General features: G+C 47.8%; 1 protein-coding gene across 8 annotated transcripts in view; it reads left to right on the plus strand.

Moving 5' to 3' along the window:
* Positions 1–8,528, plus strand: part of rbms3 (RNA binding motif, single stranded interacting protein) — a 205,021-nt gene extending 196,493 nt beyond the window's left edge. For 7 of the 8 annotated variants that reach the window (XM_076139246.1, XM_076139249.1, XM_076139247.1 and 4 more), the window contains 3 exons: positions 5,372–5,461; positions 6,687–6,811; positions 7,293–8,528. In XM_076139246.1, the coding sequence (XP_075995361.1) occupies positions 5,372–5,461; positions 6,687–6,811; positions 7,293–7,296 (219 nt within the window). In that variant the 3' untranslated portion in view covers positions 7,297–8,528. Of the gene's footprint in view, positions 1–5,371; positions 5,462–6,686; positions 6,816–7,292 lie in introns of those variants that run through there. The other variant, XM_076139252.1, reaches the window with a different exon arrangement.
* Positions 8,529–14,032: the final 5,504 nt, after the last annotated feature.

The raw sequence follows: 14,032 nt of genomic DNA on the forward strand, positions 1-14,032 counted from the left end.
AAACCACACACGCACACACACGCACGCGCACACACACACACACACACATACACAACTCAGCACAGATGTATGGATATTGAGACATATTTCCCTCTTAATCCCGCTCTCGATCCGCTTCATCCCTCCCTGATTAAGAAAGCGAAAGCAACTAAAGAAAAAAAAACAACCCTGTAACTATTACAGCAAGAGAACTGGACTTGAGTCTGCATTCCACAAGTGTGAGTGAGTGTGTGTCCGTGTGTGTGTGTGGAGAGGTTGTTTTGATTGCTCCCTGCTGGTCATGTGACTGGACCGCTGCCGCAGCAAAGCACCTGCAATGAGCAGCGTCTCCAAAGTCAACAACTTCTGGCGACTCCCCCGGGGCCGCAGAGGGAGAAGCCACACCTCAGAATACTCGCCGCTGTTCCAGAAGCTTCTGCGGCTGTTGGTGTGCGGACGGCTGGCTGGCTGGCTGGCTGGCTGGCTGGCTGGCTGGCTGGCTGGCTGGCTGGCTGGCTGCTTCTCTTTTTTTCCCCCACCTCTCCTCTTTCTTCTCTCCAAGGAAAAGAACCGAATGTTCCTGGTGACACCGGTGACCAAAGCTTTCCGGGAATGTCGTGTTGTTTTGAGCGACGAGGAAAAGTTTGCCTCAGCGGGAACACACACACACACACACACACCAGCTCAGCACGCACATGTGACTTTGTTTGGTCCCTTTCTCTCTCGGAACGACTTGATTACAGAATGCCAAACGACCTCAGGCTCACTGTTTATGGATGATGCACATAAACATGCCATCCGTGCCTCTCTCTGATTTATGCCGCCATGTTTGATGCATATTGCTCCGTTACTGATTTATTTACTATCCTAGCACACCAAACATTTAACAGGAGTCTATCTATCATGTTTCATGTTTGTGCTTCCGTGTGTGTGTGTGTGTGTGTGTAAAAGCCCACTTCCTTGCCTGCATGTGAATGTAGGATTAGCGCTTACACACGTCAGCATATGTGTGTGTGTGTCAGTGTGTGACAGACTCTGACATGACAGGAGGTGACCTTCCCTCTGTGTTCTCCGTCCCATTCCTGTCGCGGGGATGTCGAACCCGGCTTTCTGTTGTCATGGTGACAGCGGTGATTGACAGCTTCTCAGGCGCGGTGAGACAGATTTGTATGAAGCATCGCCGGCTGGTTTCCTATAGGAAAGTGTAGGTGAAGATTTCACAACACGTCGTTATGGTAACGATCCTGTGTGCGGCGCCTCCGATTAACAATATGTGTCCAGATTAAAACCGGTTTGCTGATTTTTGCCCGTGTGAATCTCCTCAGGCGGGGTGTTAACAGAGCCTGGCGGGCACAACGCCGAGCCTTTTTGATGGTGAAGTGGTGTGGCTCTGTAATTCAGTCGCCACCGGTGTGCGGCTCAAACAGTTCCCATCGTTTTGGAGCCCAGCAGCTAAGATCAATAGTCATCAGAGCCCATCCCCACGCCGCTCTGCCATTAATAACCGACGCTGAGGAGCTGGGCTGCTCTCCCGCCTCCACCAACTGTTATCCTCCAGCTGCAGACAATGCAACATGTTACTATAGAGGGGATACATTGATTTATAGAGTGACACATGGAGAGCGGGATGGATTTGTGTGTGTGTGTGTGTGTGTGTGTGTGTGCCGGGCAGCGTGCTAACATGGCGTGCTCCCTCCCGTCACAGCCAGGAAAGGGAACCGTCCCGCTGAAATAAAGACCTGATCAACAGTATGTGGTGTTAGTGATCAATAAATCTGATATCTAAGCCCACAGTTGATTAGTCACTTTATTTAAACAGAGAGTTTTGATCTGCTCTCTTGTGTATTGTTGTGGTCCTGCCCTGTTTCACAGGACAAACAGACAGAGACACAGACCCCCCCGGTGTGTCCATGGCTCTGACACATGCCTCAGCCTGTACAACGCCACATCAGGCTAGTTAGCCTCAGAGAAGCTTTATGAATGAGCGTATGAATGATCGCGGTGCATATTTAGCGCAGGGCTGCGTCACACCGTCGCCTCTCAGGCTGCAGATGAATTGAAGGCTGTGGATTTGCGCGTAAGAGGTGTGAGTGTGGGAGTGTGAGTTGAGTTTGTACTCTGCCTCCCGGCCAATGACCACTGGGATGGAATCCAGACCCCCCCCCCCTCCTCCTCCAACCCCGACCAGGCTAAGTGGGTGTAGAGAATGGATGGATGAACGGATATTTAGCTTGGCTCTGCTCTGTGTTGTTTCATGAATCAGCCTCACTGTATAATATGCAGGGATTGAAAAAGTGTGATCTGGTGGAGATCATTGAAGAAGAGGCTCATTTCCTTCATTCATATGGAATACACTGTACTTTGGCGTGTGTATAGTGTTCCAGAATACTTTAAACTCTATACATTAGCCTGCGTATGTGTTGAGAGATGATTTCAAAGCAAGACCTATTTCTCTATTAGGCTCAGAGTCTTGGAATATCTTTATCTTCATCTTTATCTTCATCTTTATCTTTATCTTTATCTTTATGAGGATATATAAAAAGCAAGTAATACAGGTAAAGAAGTGTTTTTTGTTGTAAACCTGCCACAGTTTGACTTTTATTTACTTACTTAACCTCACAATAAGACAAGATAGAAAACTTCTTGCTTCAAGTGTGGTTTGTTGTTGGAATAGAGCCGATGTCTGTTGTTGCTGAGGGTGTTGTGTTAAGTTATGTTTGTGTCCTCGTCTAGCCTCTCCGTGGTGTCCTCAGAACCCAAAGTGCGGTTTGGCTTCGTCGTGTACGGACCGTTGGAAGTTTCCTGTATTTCTTGCGTAACTCCAAACAAATCAAGGTAGCAAAATGTTGGAGTTTGCAATGCTTGGAATCACCTGAGAAGAAAATGGAGGCTCCGGCTGTGAACCACAACGGGTCTGGCATTTTTTTGTAAAGGATGTCCCTGTCCCTTTATTTTTGCTCCAAGAATTGAAGATGGAGGAGGAAACAGGAGAGAGTAAACTTGAGTTGATCCTCTGGGGAAACGTTTTGTCAGACCGGCACAACTTCAGAATTCTGCCTGGATTTGTCCTTCTCCCTCTCTTTCTCTCTCTCTTTCCCTTTGATTCACGCTGTAAGCCGGCACGTTGGATCCTTGCAGTCCCTCCAAAGTGGACGTTTATTGTGTGGATTTTTTTTTTGTGTCTTTTTTGGTGTTGCTGCATTGCAGTGTTTCTCCATAGTGATGATATAGGTGTACTACATCCTGGACAGTGATGATGGAGAGACGATTTAAGGAGTCTGGTCACACCGTCCTCGTTAAGAAGCGATTCAGGCCTCCCGTTCATCAAACATACGCACACACCATCTGCTACAGGCTTAGGTTGTGAATGTGAGTGTGTGTGTGTGTGTGACTGGAGAAGTGAAACACCCTTTATTGCCAATTAGGGATGCTTTATATTATCTAAACCTGTCCCCTGACTATGGACAGGGGAGTATTAAAACAGTTGAAATTGGATGAAAATCATCTTGATTACCATAGCAACCCTTTTCACCAGAGCCAGTCTTGACAACGCCTGACGTGTCAAAAGAACAAAAAGAGAAATATGCCCGGATCAAGCTGCCACTTTAGAAAGGTTAACTAATGGCTGTGTTAGAAGAAAAAATGTTATCTTATTAAATTTTCGTGTTAAATCTAATTTAAATTCCTTTTGCACTTCGCTTTAGAATATAACATTTCAAATGGATATTCTCCTTTTGACAGAGAGATTTTGATATTGCTAATTATGTCCTGCCTGCCTTTACTTGCTTTCATGCCGGACTCACAGGTGAGTGAGCGGAACAAGTTAATGGGCGGCAGGGACGCAGACAAAAAAGTCTGAGGGAAATTGGTATGCATGGTTTCTATTCACCGGGGAAAAGGTCACTTCACCAATCTGATTGCCCCTTTTAGAGGGGGAGAGCAGGCGGAGAGCGAGTGACAGGGAAGAGGAAGTAGAAGGCCATACACACACACACGCTCAGGTAATGTGGTAATGTGTCAGGAAAGCTGGATATGCTACTTCAGCCTGTTTTAAGTGTGACAGCCCTGAAGGTGTGATAACCTTAAATTCACACACACAGACCCGCACAGTCACACTAACATCCATCCCAGGGCACCCTCCTGGCCATGTGTGGCGACAGTGGGGGAGTTAATCAGCCATGTCCATGGCCTTTAGCTGCTCTCATTAGCGACGAGCGGTGGAGCCGTACCCGATCCATTAGCCACGCTGCCGGTAATGACACTTCACCAGCACCGCCGGGCCCGCAGCCAAGAAAGGCCCCGCAGCCTGGCACAGCCCGTCCATTACAGCCTCCTTCAGCATGCTGCCGCCACACTCTTTAGTACTGGCAGGGGGACTGCTAGGAAAAGGGGAAAAATACCACAGAAAGAAAGGGATTGTCCCTCTCTCTTTCCCCGGTCCGTAAAAGCAGCAGGAAGACGAGGAGACTGGGAGAGGCAGCCTGCTGGCTTTTATCTGGGATCACATCCGCTGGCACTGTACTGACACATTATCATTCCAAGTCTCTGTGGCACACACACATGCATTTATGCACCCGCACAACAGCGCCTTACACAAGTGCACAACTGCACACAGAACACGTATTCTCACACACACACACACACACTGACACACACACACACACACACACACACACACACACGTGCAGTTAGACAAAGAGGGGTAAGTCATCTTTTATGCACAGGCATGTGCTAAGTGAAAAGAGGAGCACACACACACACACACACACTCTCTGGCACATAGGCTCACACTGGCACGCAAACCACATACACACACACACACTTGCGCACTGGCAGCAAGTAAAAAGGGTAAGAAGAGGCAGAGTGGAAGTGCAGCCTGCTCATTCATATTGGATGTGAAGGAGCCCTGTGGCTGTCATGTAACAGAACCTGGGCCACATCTGTAAAATGGCCATCAAGCAACCGGTTAAAAGCCACAGCAGGCATGACTAAAGGAATATAGGCCACAGGCAATATATTCCTACACACACACACACGCACACACACACACACACACACACACACACACACACACACACACACACACACACACACACCCTTCTCTCTCTCTCTCTTGCTCTCTCCCTCTCTCTTTCTCTCTCTCTCTGAAACTTCTTCCTCCTCTTTCTCTGTCCACCTGGCCTCCTTCCTCTCCTCTGCTCCATTGGACACACGTATATTCTCTTGGCGCCCCCTAAAGGACGTTAGCGGCACAGCAAGCGTCCGTCCCTGAGTTTTCTGGCATTTCTGCATGGAATGAGTGTTTAATGTGCAATGTTAAACTGTGATGATAATATTTGTGGATCATGTGGATTTTAACATGCGTGTGTGTGCCTTTGTGTTTGTCTTTCAGTACATGACTGCTGCAGCCGCCGCGGCGCCTATGCAAGGGACCTACATTCCCCAGTACACTCCTGTGCCTCCAACAGCCGTCCCTGTCGAAGTAAGAGCCACACACACGCGCGCACACACACATGCTAATCAATAATCAATGTCCTGAGGGTGGACATCCTTCCTCCACATAGCACCGCTCATTCACACTATCAAGCACACACAACAGTCGTGTTTAATGCCATTAAATGGACAGATTACATTTGAAATGCGTCGTAATTCGCTCTCGTTCTCCCAACAAATGCCCGCACACCATCCGTGACTAATAAGGGAGGGAAACTGCAAGCCAGGTAGGATGAGTCAGAAGTTTTGTAGCGTTTGGGAAAGGCGTTTGAAGTGCAACACAGACTTCCTCGGTGACTGTCTGAGCTCCTGGCAGGTCAGGGCGGTCCAGCCAGAGAAATGATGAACGTGGAAGACGAGCGGGCAGGCCGGCGAGGAGAGCGAGGAAGGCGAGGAGAGCGAGGCGGCTGTCTGGCGGCTGACAGTGCAGTCGTATTCAGATGGACTATCAGTCGTGTATCAGATGACAGCAGCTGAAGTGAGACACAGTGCCCGAGCCTCTCTCTCTCTCCCTCTCTCCCTCCCTCCCTCTCTCTGTCTCTCCCCCCCTCCCTCTCCCTCTCCCTCTCTCTCTTACCAGCCGGCCCGAGCTGGTAGGTAGCTGAAACACACATATCTGTCAGCCACGGAGCTCTGGTTAGCCCGCCAGCCACGGCCAATGACAGTTTCCCCAGACAGAACCATTAGCTCTTCTCTCCCCCTCCCCCCCCTGCATCTCCTCCCTTGAAAGTAGCTGGCTGGCACATGAAGGAGTGGGAGTGGGAGAGAGATGTAGCTGTAGTGTAGCCCACGGCGCCTCTTTACCTATTTCATCCTCGCCGGCGTCGCGCTCAATGCCGGCGTCAGCAGCGCGCCGCGTCTCAGTATATCAGCCGATGTCTGCAGGGCTGATGTATGGACAGGACGGCGTCTCCTTGAGAGCTTGTTAAAGGTGATGGAGATGGCTCGGTGACGGGACGATCGGTAATCCTCGACACTTAAAAAGGCCGGGAAGTTGTTGTGATGGATTGCGGGCGCACACACACACTTTTTCATCTGTAATATAGATGTTAAAATGTTAGAATTCACACCTTTATGTACCGTTTGAGCCACGATGCTTGAAACGCCTTTAAAGTTGGTGATCTATTTGGTATCTTAGCATGAATTGGTTTGATTTACTGGTCCTTTTTTTCCGTCCGGGCTCTGACTCGTGTCCTCCTGCGTGCGTTCCTCAGGGAGTGGTGACGGACGCCTCCCCCCAATCGGTGGCCCCCTCATCACAGGAGGTGGCAGGCCAGCAGCAACAGATCCAGGTGGACAGTTCTGCCGACCACGTCCCTGCTTACTCATACCAGTCCAAGTAAGTCCCACGGAGGAGGAAGAAGACAGACTCTGCGTCTCCTCTTTATTTATATGTTTACCGGAAGGAAGAAGCTCCCGAGCTGCAGACGGGAATAAACACATTGGTCACAACGATTCAAAGCGTAACAATGAACTGTTGACTCGAATGTAAAACCGCAAAAATCAGCTTCCTGCCTGCTGGATGATGATGAGGCTGAACTGAAGGGACGGAATCATTCAAAATTAAATGAAATGAGATGCGTTTTCCCACATAATATTTCACCTTGATGCAGCACAGCACTCATGAAGACGCCATTATAGAATTTAAAGATTCAAGGTTGCTGTTATTGTTTTTGGTTTTCTGAACCGATCAGAAGTGTCGAGCGGCTTTGTTTTGCTTCTGTCAGCTGAGTTGCTTCTCCATTTTTGTAATATTGTGCTTTGATTGCCCCTCTCTCTCTCTCTCTCTCTCTCTCTCTCTCCTTCCCCTCTTTCATCAGATAGCGACGGCCTGGGAGAATGTTCCTGTGACAGCGTTGCCTTGAGACAAAAGGGGGCTGCACTGCGAATGTGAGCGAAGAGAGAAAAGAACGAGATTGCTTCCAGATTGCCCAGGCACCAAAAAAAAAGAAAAAAACAAGACACTTTTTTCATTTCCTACCTGGCCTATGAGAAAAAAAAGAGATGGAGACTTAAAGAGTGCTGAGGAAGGATGGGGGATGGGGGGAAATTGCTGGGCATGGTGCAAAGAAGTGAAATTGTTTAGTCTGGGGAAACCTGCCGGAAGGGCTGAGCTGAAGCTTGAAAAGTTTCTCCAAGAAATTGCTCAACCAATTAAAAAAGGAAGAAGAAAAAATACAAAAAAATTACAAAAAAAAATCAAAACAGTTTGGATGTGCAGGTAGGTGATGAAATTTATTTTGTAATTAGAAAAGGGGAGTCAAGTTTGAGATACACACAGATTGTCTTCCTCAGATATTAAGCTAAAAAAAATTTCTTTTCACTCTTTTTTATGTTCTAGTGTTGGAATTTTAGTTTCATAGATATATTCAAAAACAATCTTTACTTTCCTTTCTTGAATCTTCATGGCCTTAATTTGAAGGGCGTCAGGAACTTTTTACAGAGTTTAAGTCGTCTGACGTCCGGTTAGAAAAAAAATTAAAAAAAAGCAAACAAACTCCGTCTCTTGGACCTCGTGGAGGCGGCGAGACAGCGGGTGAGTTGTTCTAAAGAGGAAAAAAAAAAAGAGTCTATCACATAAGCTGTACAGATTTAATAGAGAAGAGCTTTTTCCTTTTCTTCATTAGAAGAAAACTTTGATAATTATTATGTCAGAGGTAAATTACGTGTCAGAAGAAAAAAATGTCTGTTTGGGGGGGCAGGGAAAGACTCGGGGGCGGGGAGGTGAAGCTTTGAAGAGATTTTTCACAATGAGGAAAAAAAGAAAACATTAGAAAACGTGCTGCATTGTGGCTGCAGTTTGTTGCAAAATGCTGAACTTTGTTTTTGTTTTTTTTGTTTTTTTTTATCATCATAATTATTTTACACGGCAAAGTTGCTGTCGATGACATTAGTGCTTTTTATCTGCGACATTTTACCTTTTTTATGAGCTTTAACATGTTTTTAGCCCGCTTTGCTTGTCAACACTGCAGAAACAAAAAACAAAAAAAATCTAAAAAACACAAAAAAAACTAAAAAAAGAATAAAAATCAAATTAAAAAAGGCGAGGAAAAAAATGATAAAATGAACAAAAAAATTAATGGAAAAAATCCTGGCAGTGAAATAAAAAAAAACAGTAGATACAGTAGGAGCTTACGGTTTAAACCAATCAGTGCAAAAGCAATAGAAGAAATTGTTGACAATTTCTGTAGTCTTTCCTAGTTGTGGATCAAATGCAGCCCGTGGATGGCCATTTTTATACCAAAGATGAAGAGACACTCTGAACCAGAGTTTTTGTTTTTCTTTCCATTTTTCAGATTGATTTCTTTGTTGTTGATGATGTTGTTGATGTTGTTGTTGTTGTTCATGTTGATATCGTTGTTGTTGTTGCTGTTGTTGTTGTTTTTGATTTGACCTCGACGGCCGGACCAGTCCTTTACCATCCTTCTTCGCCTCTTCTTTTCACCGGTTTTTAAGCTAGTTTTGACACAGTCGTCCAAGCTACCACATACACACACACACACACACACACTCACACACACTCAAACACACACACAAACAGTATTAGAATGTTCAACTCGACAGGTAGAAAAGTCCTTTCCTTCACCTTTCTTTGCGTTTCCTTCCGTGTCTCATCGGCTATGCGATGCGTTCGTGTGCTGTGGGAGCTTTCCACGTCTCATCCTTCCTCGCAGATCTTGCACGGGCTCAAGTTTGGAAACCTGTTTGGGGAACGTCGCTTGCCGTGCTGCATTGCGTTGTACCGTTTCCAGCTTTGTCTCCCGAGCCTCTTTATCTCCTAACAAATTTGATAGTTCTTCAGCAAACTGGAATCACTTTTGTAATAGATAGTGCTCAGAATACCAGATGAGTGACACTTGGGGAAGTTTTGGGTAAAAATCTGTAAAGCCTGAAACATTGGTACCAAAAATATTCCTGAAAACACGACCATCTTATCCAGTGCGAGATCAAATAGACTAGGAAACACTCTAATCTTACATTAGTACGGTAACTCACAAGAACAGACATGGACTCTGTCTGTCTTGACGATCGTGGGGCCGACATTTTCGAGGCAGATAGAGAGACAGAGAGACAGACAGACAGACAGACAGACAGGGGTGTTCAAGTCGCTTATCGGGACAAACTGCGCTCCTGAGAGGACGTAACAAGTCGCTGATGGCAGCCCCTCTGTCCGAGCCCCTGCCGATTGAGTGTCACTTACACTCCCGAGTCGTCCCAATTTGTTCCACAAACAGCCCTGTCTCGCCTCGCGCCGCCTCCGCCACATTTTTCAATGACTTCATCTCTGAGGATTGTCCCTGAAGAAATTACCCTTGGGACGGCGGCCATTTCTATTTCCATTACAGCAGCCTCAGTGTGTGTGTGTGTGTATGTGAATGTGTGTGCGCGTCTGCCCGTCTTTCCCTACCAGCGCTAAGAAAGACCCACTTCCTCCCCGCTTCACTGGCACCTAAAACGTGGCCCGGCTCGAGTAGAACCACAAACCGATCTTCAGTCGCCCAATTTGTCTCCCTCCGGGCCTGTAGGACACACTCCAGCGTCCCTCAAAAAAAAAGTCCCCCTTTGCTTCCAGACAATTCTTTCCATCGGTCGGACGATTCACAACCGAGCTCTCGTGCAGTTTATGCGAGCGCTGTAATATCGAGTGCCTTCTTACAAAGCTTCCAGATGATTCCAAAAGCAGTTTTCTGTATCGTAGTTTAAAAAGAAACGAGAAAAGAAAAAAAGCAAAGCACATGAACGAGCGTGTTTGATCAGTGCTAGACAATATCAAAGCGACTCTTATGGTGCTAAAGGAGGAAGCTCGTTCCTGGCAGGCACGCGGGGTTTTCACAGCGAGCTACAGCCATACATACACTTCCTGTCACCCGAACTGCCCTTCATCGCCTCCTATCACTCGCTAAAGACGAGGGTTCGCTCCAGACGATCGCGTCTTACATTACATTACGACCATCTTCGTCACACTTTCACGTTTTTCAGTTTGGTATCTGCTGGACGTCGCTGCTGTTGCTGCAGTTTTAAGCCGACACGTGTGTGTGTGGGGTGTGTGCGTGTGTGTTTTCGGGCAGAGTTACTCATCGGCCTGTGCGGAAGTTGCAGAACATTTTTGAAGCAAAACAGGAGTAAAAACGGCGCTGCACATCAGAGAGCAGAGCGTCCTACAAATGTCCTGGGATTCGATCCTAATGATATTATGGGAAACAGGATTACAAATAGCCGAGAGATTATGGAAATAATGCACAACAAAGAATATCGGCTCTCTTCGCTAATGGATATTCAAGGAGGGAAAAAAAGTGTTTGGTGGCGTCACGTGGCACCAATATTTCACAGAGATCTCCGAGATTGCCTGGCTGAACAAACAGAAATAGCTTTTTCTTAATAGCACAACGGCTTAATGTACATTTACAGAATACCAATACCTTCATAGACGAGACTCTCACTCAGAGAGCACGGCTGCAATTTTAAAGAGCCTGTAGCAGGAAAAGCTCAACTCCCAGCCAGCCCCGTGTGTCAGCACAAAGTAGCAGCCAGCTAGAGAGAGAAGGTGTGTGTGTAAGAGTGTGTGTGTGACAGAGAGAGAGAGAGGAGCTAAATCATTAGCTTCTGTTGCTGGGCAGAAGTGGTCGTAGTCCAGAGTTTTAATGCAGCAGTGTGTCAAGGAGACATGGAGACGCAGTGCAGTCACACAGTCCAGAGGGGGACCAGGGCCAGGGACAGGACTAGTGATAGGAGCAGGGACAGGGACAGGGATAGGACCAGGGACAGGACCAGGGATAGGACCAGGGACAGGGCCAGTGATAGGACCAGGGACAGGGACAAGACCAGGGATAGGACCAGGGACAGGGACAAGACCAGGGACAGGGACAGGGATAGGACCAGGGACAGGACCAGGGATAGGACCAGGGACAGGGACAAGACCAGGGAAAGGGACAGGGATAGGACCAGGGACAGGGCCAGTGATAGGACCAGGGACAGGGACAAGACCAGGGATAGGACCAGGGACAGGGACAGGGCCAGGGATAGGACCAGGGCCAGAGCTGTGCTGCTGCTACGTGCTGCAGAACGTAAACGAAGCAACGGCGCCCATTTCACATCCAGCAGGAATAAGGCAGAAACAGTTCAAGGGCCGTGAAAGGTCGATGATCGCCGAATCGCTGCAAATACGAGAACATGAAGCTGAGAAAGATGAAGCAATGAAAGAAAAGTCCATGTCATGCGTGCGCTCTCGTGTTAGCGTCTGGGAGTCTTGTGTGTGTGTGCCACCGTCTTCATTCCGTATCATGGAGTGTTTGCATCGATCATGTGCTCGGGTTTGAATTTCGACACTGTTGCGACGCAGTAACTGTCACTCATCTGGTGTCCTGAAGAGGGACAGATTTAGCTGGGAAGACGGGAAATGCTGGGAATCTCATTTCCCATCGGCACCCTTTGGATGAATTGCGCTCGTTTTACCCCGAGACGCCCGATAGACGGCAATACCCGAGAAGCCGCCGACGTCGTCGAGGTGCTTTGACTTCACTGCCGCTCGCCGCCTGCCACAATCACTGCCGCCATCGCTGAATCTAACGCGGAGACGCAGCCGTTTCGTAGTGGACACAGTCATTCAAGAGTTGCTCATGCAGCCTTTAAGGAGAACCAGTAAACCACACACACACATACACACGCATACAGCACATACTGTATAATGCAGTGGGAAAATTGCTCAAAGTAACTCCCTCCCATGCTGTGAGCGTGAGTCCCCACGCTCTCTAATTGATGCTTCAGTTCACCTTTGATGAGCGCGATCGATTGGCCACGCGACCCCCGAGGGCGCAGCACGCCATCACGCCCCCACGCCGACTTCAAACAGCTCCCAGAGAAACACAAAACACCAGTGGGAACGGCCACCGCAGGGATCGACCGCCCCCCCAAAATTGCTCCGCCACCAGCCGGGGGACAGAAGGCACCAGATTAAAAAAAAAAAAGGAGGAAATATTTATTAGGACAGCAGAGCGGATTTTGATTTGTTATCGTTTCGATTTCTCTTCTTCTTCTTCTTTTCGTTGGTTGTTGTTGTTTTTCTTGGTTTCAGCGCCGAGGAGGACATGGTCACGCCTTCGCACACGCTGCACGGCGGCGTGTGCGATCTTTGAGAACTCTCTGTACATCTGTGGATGTTAGGATTTGACTTGGGTTTTATGAGTTGTTGTTTTTGTTTTTTCTCTCTCTGATGAAGCTTTCAATAAAAAAAAAAAAAAATGTGAAAAAAAAAAAAAAAAAGCAACTGAGCAAGCGCCGTTGATGTGTTTCAGTCTGAATTGCAAATGATCAGGGCTGTTTCCCTTCCCTCCAGACATTCATTATGCACCAAGAAACACACACACACACACACACACAGCCTCTCTCCTCTCCTCAGCTTATTATCTATATGACTAAATTGCAGTGGGAAGCGGGAGGAAGGCTTCTTGTTATGGTGGAGGCTGATGGCACCTGCTGCGTGTTGACCTTGGGCCCCTCGCATCCTCCCATAATTACAGCCTTCACAAATGGAGCTAATACCTCTCAACGGGACCCCCCCCTACACACACACACACACACACACCACCCCACCACTACCATCAGGGCCTCACGCACACACTTGATTGGGCGTAAAGCGTTCATAATCAAAGACCGAGGAGGCCACTGGAGGAAGGAGCGGATCGATGGGAATCAATCATCCTCTGCGCTCTCGTTTAGGCCCGATCGATGGCCGTCCTTGTCACCTCTTAGGGACGCCGGTTGCTGTCAATACGGCCGGCCACTTTGTCGCCAAGATTACACTGCCGAGGCGTCTGAGGCGAGATCAGGGCAAAGACGGCGCCGGGCCTCCTCGGGAAACAAAGGCACGTCTTAATGGAGGGAAAGTGAGTGGTTGGAGCTCCAGCTGCAGCTTTGGCAGGATGTTCTCATATCCATATCGCCTATAAAAGGCCGGCTTTACAGAGTTAAATCTAGCTCATATGCGGTAATTTAAACGTATACTGTTCCCAGAGACCTCGGCGTGATCCTTCTCTGGTTTCTACGCACCACGGCTGTCAAACGAGGGGTGGGAAAGAATGCAGTGTGATTTGTTATCGCCAAGAAACGCCACAGATTGGATCTGGCTCCCTCTGAGCCGAGCAGCGTCCTTATCTGCGGCTATAGAGATGTAGCAGCCGAGCGCCACAAGGGTGCAGCATACCAACACAGATGTTATCTGGCATGTGAGGAGGGGGAGAGAGAGACTAACACCGGCACCACCGCTGGATACCGATCAAGGACATTTCCACTGGGGGGAAAGTCAACAGCATCGCCGAGCCTTCACACATGGAGCCGTTGCCATCTGATGAATATATATGAAGATTAAGAAGGAAAAGCTTGGATGTGCGTCAAAAATACAGTCGTCCCTTAAATGCAACACACGCTTTTCACACTGATGTGCCTCTTTATTACACAAGTAGTAAAAGTGAGATTTTGTAAATACTGTACAGCGTTTTTAGTTTGGAAGACATCCTGACACAGTTGTGACTTTGAATTATCATTTTTGACACACACACACATA

Source organism: Genypterus blacodes, unplaced genomic scaffold, assembly GCF_046128005.1.
Source record: "Genypterus blacodes isolate CSIRO-AG114 ecotype Tasmania unplaced genomic scaffold, CSIRO-AGI_Gbla_v1 ptg000438l_1, whole genome shotgun sequence".
NCBI lineage: Eukaryota > Metazoa > Chordata > Actinopteri > Ophidiiformes > Ophidiidae > Genypterus > Genypterus blacodes.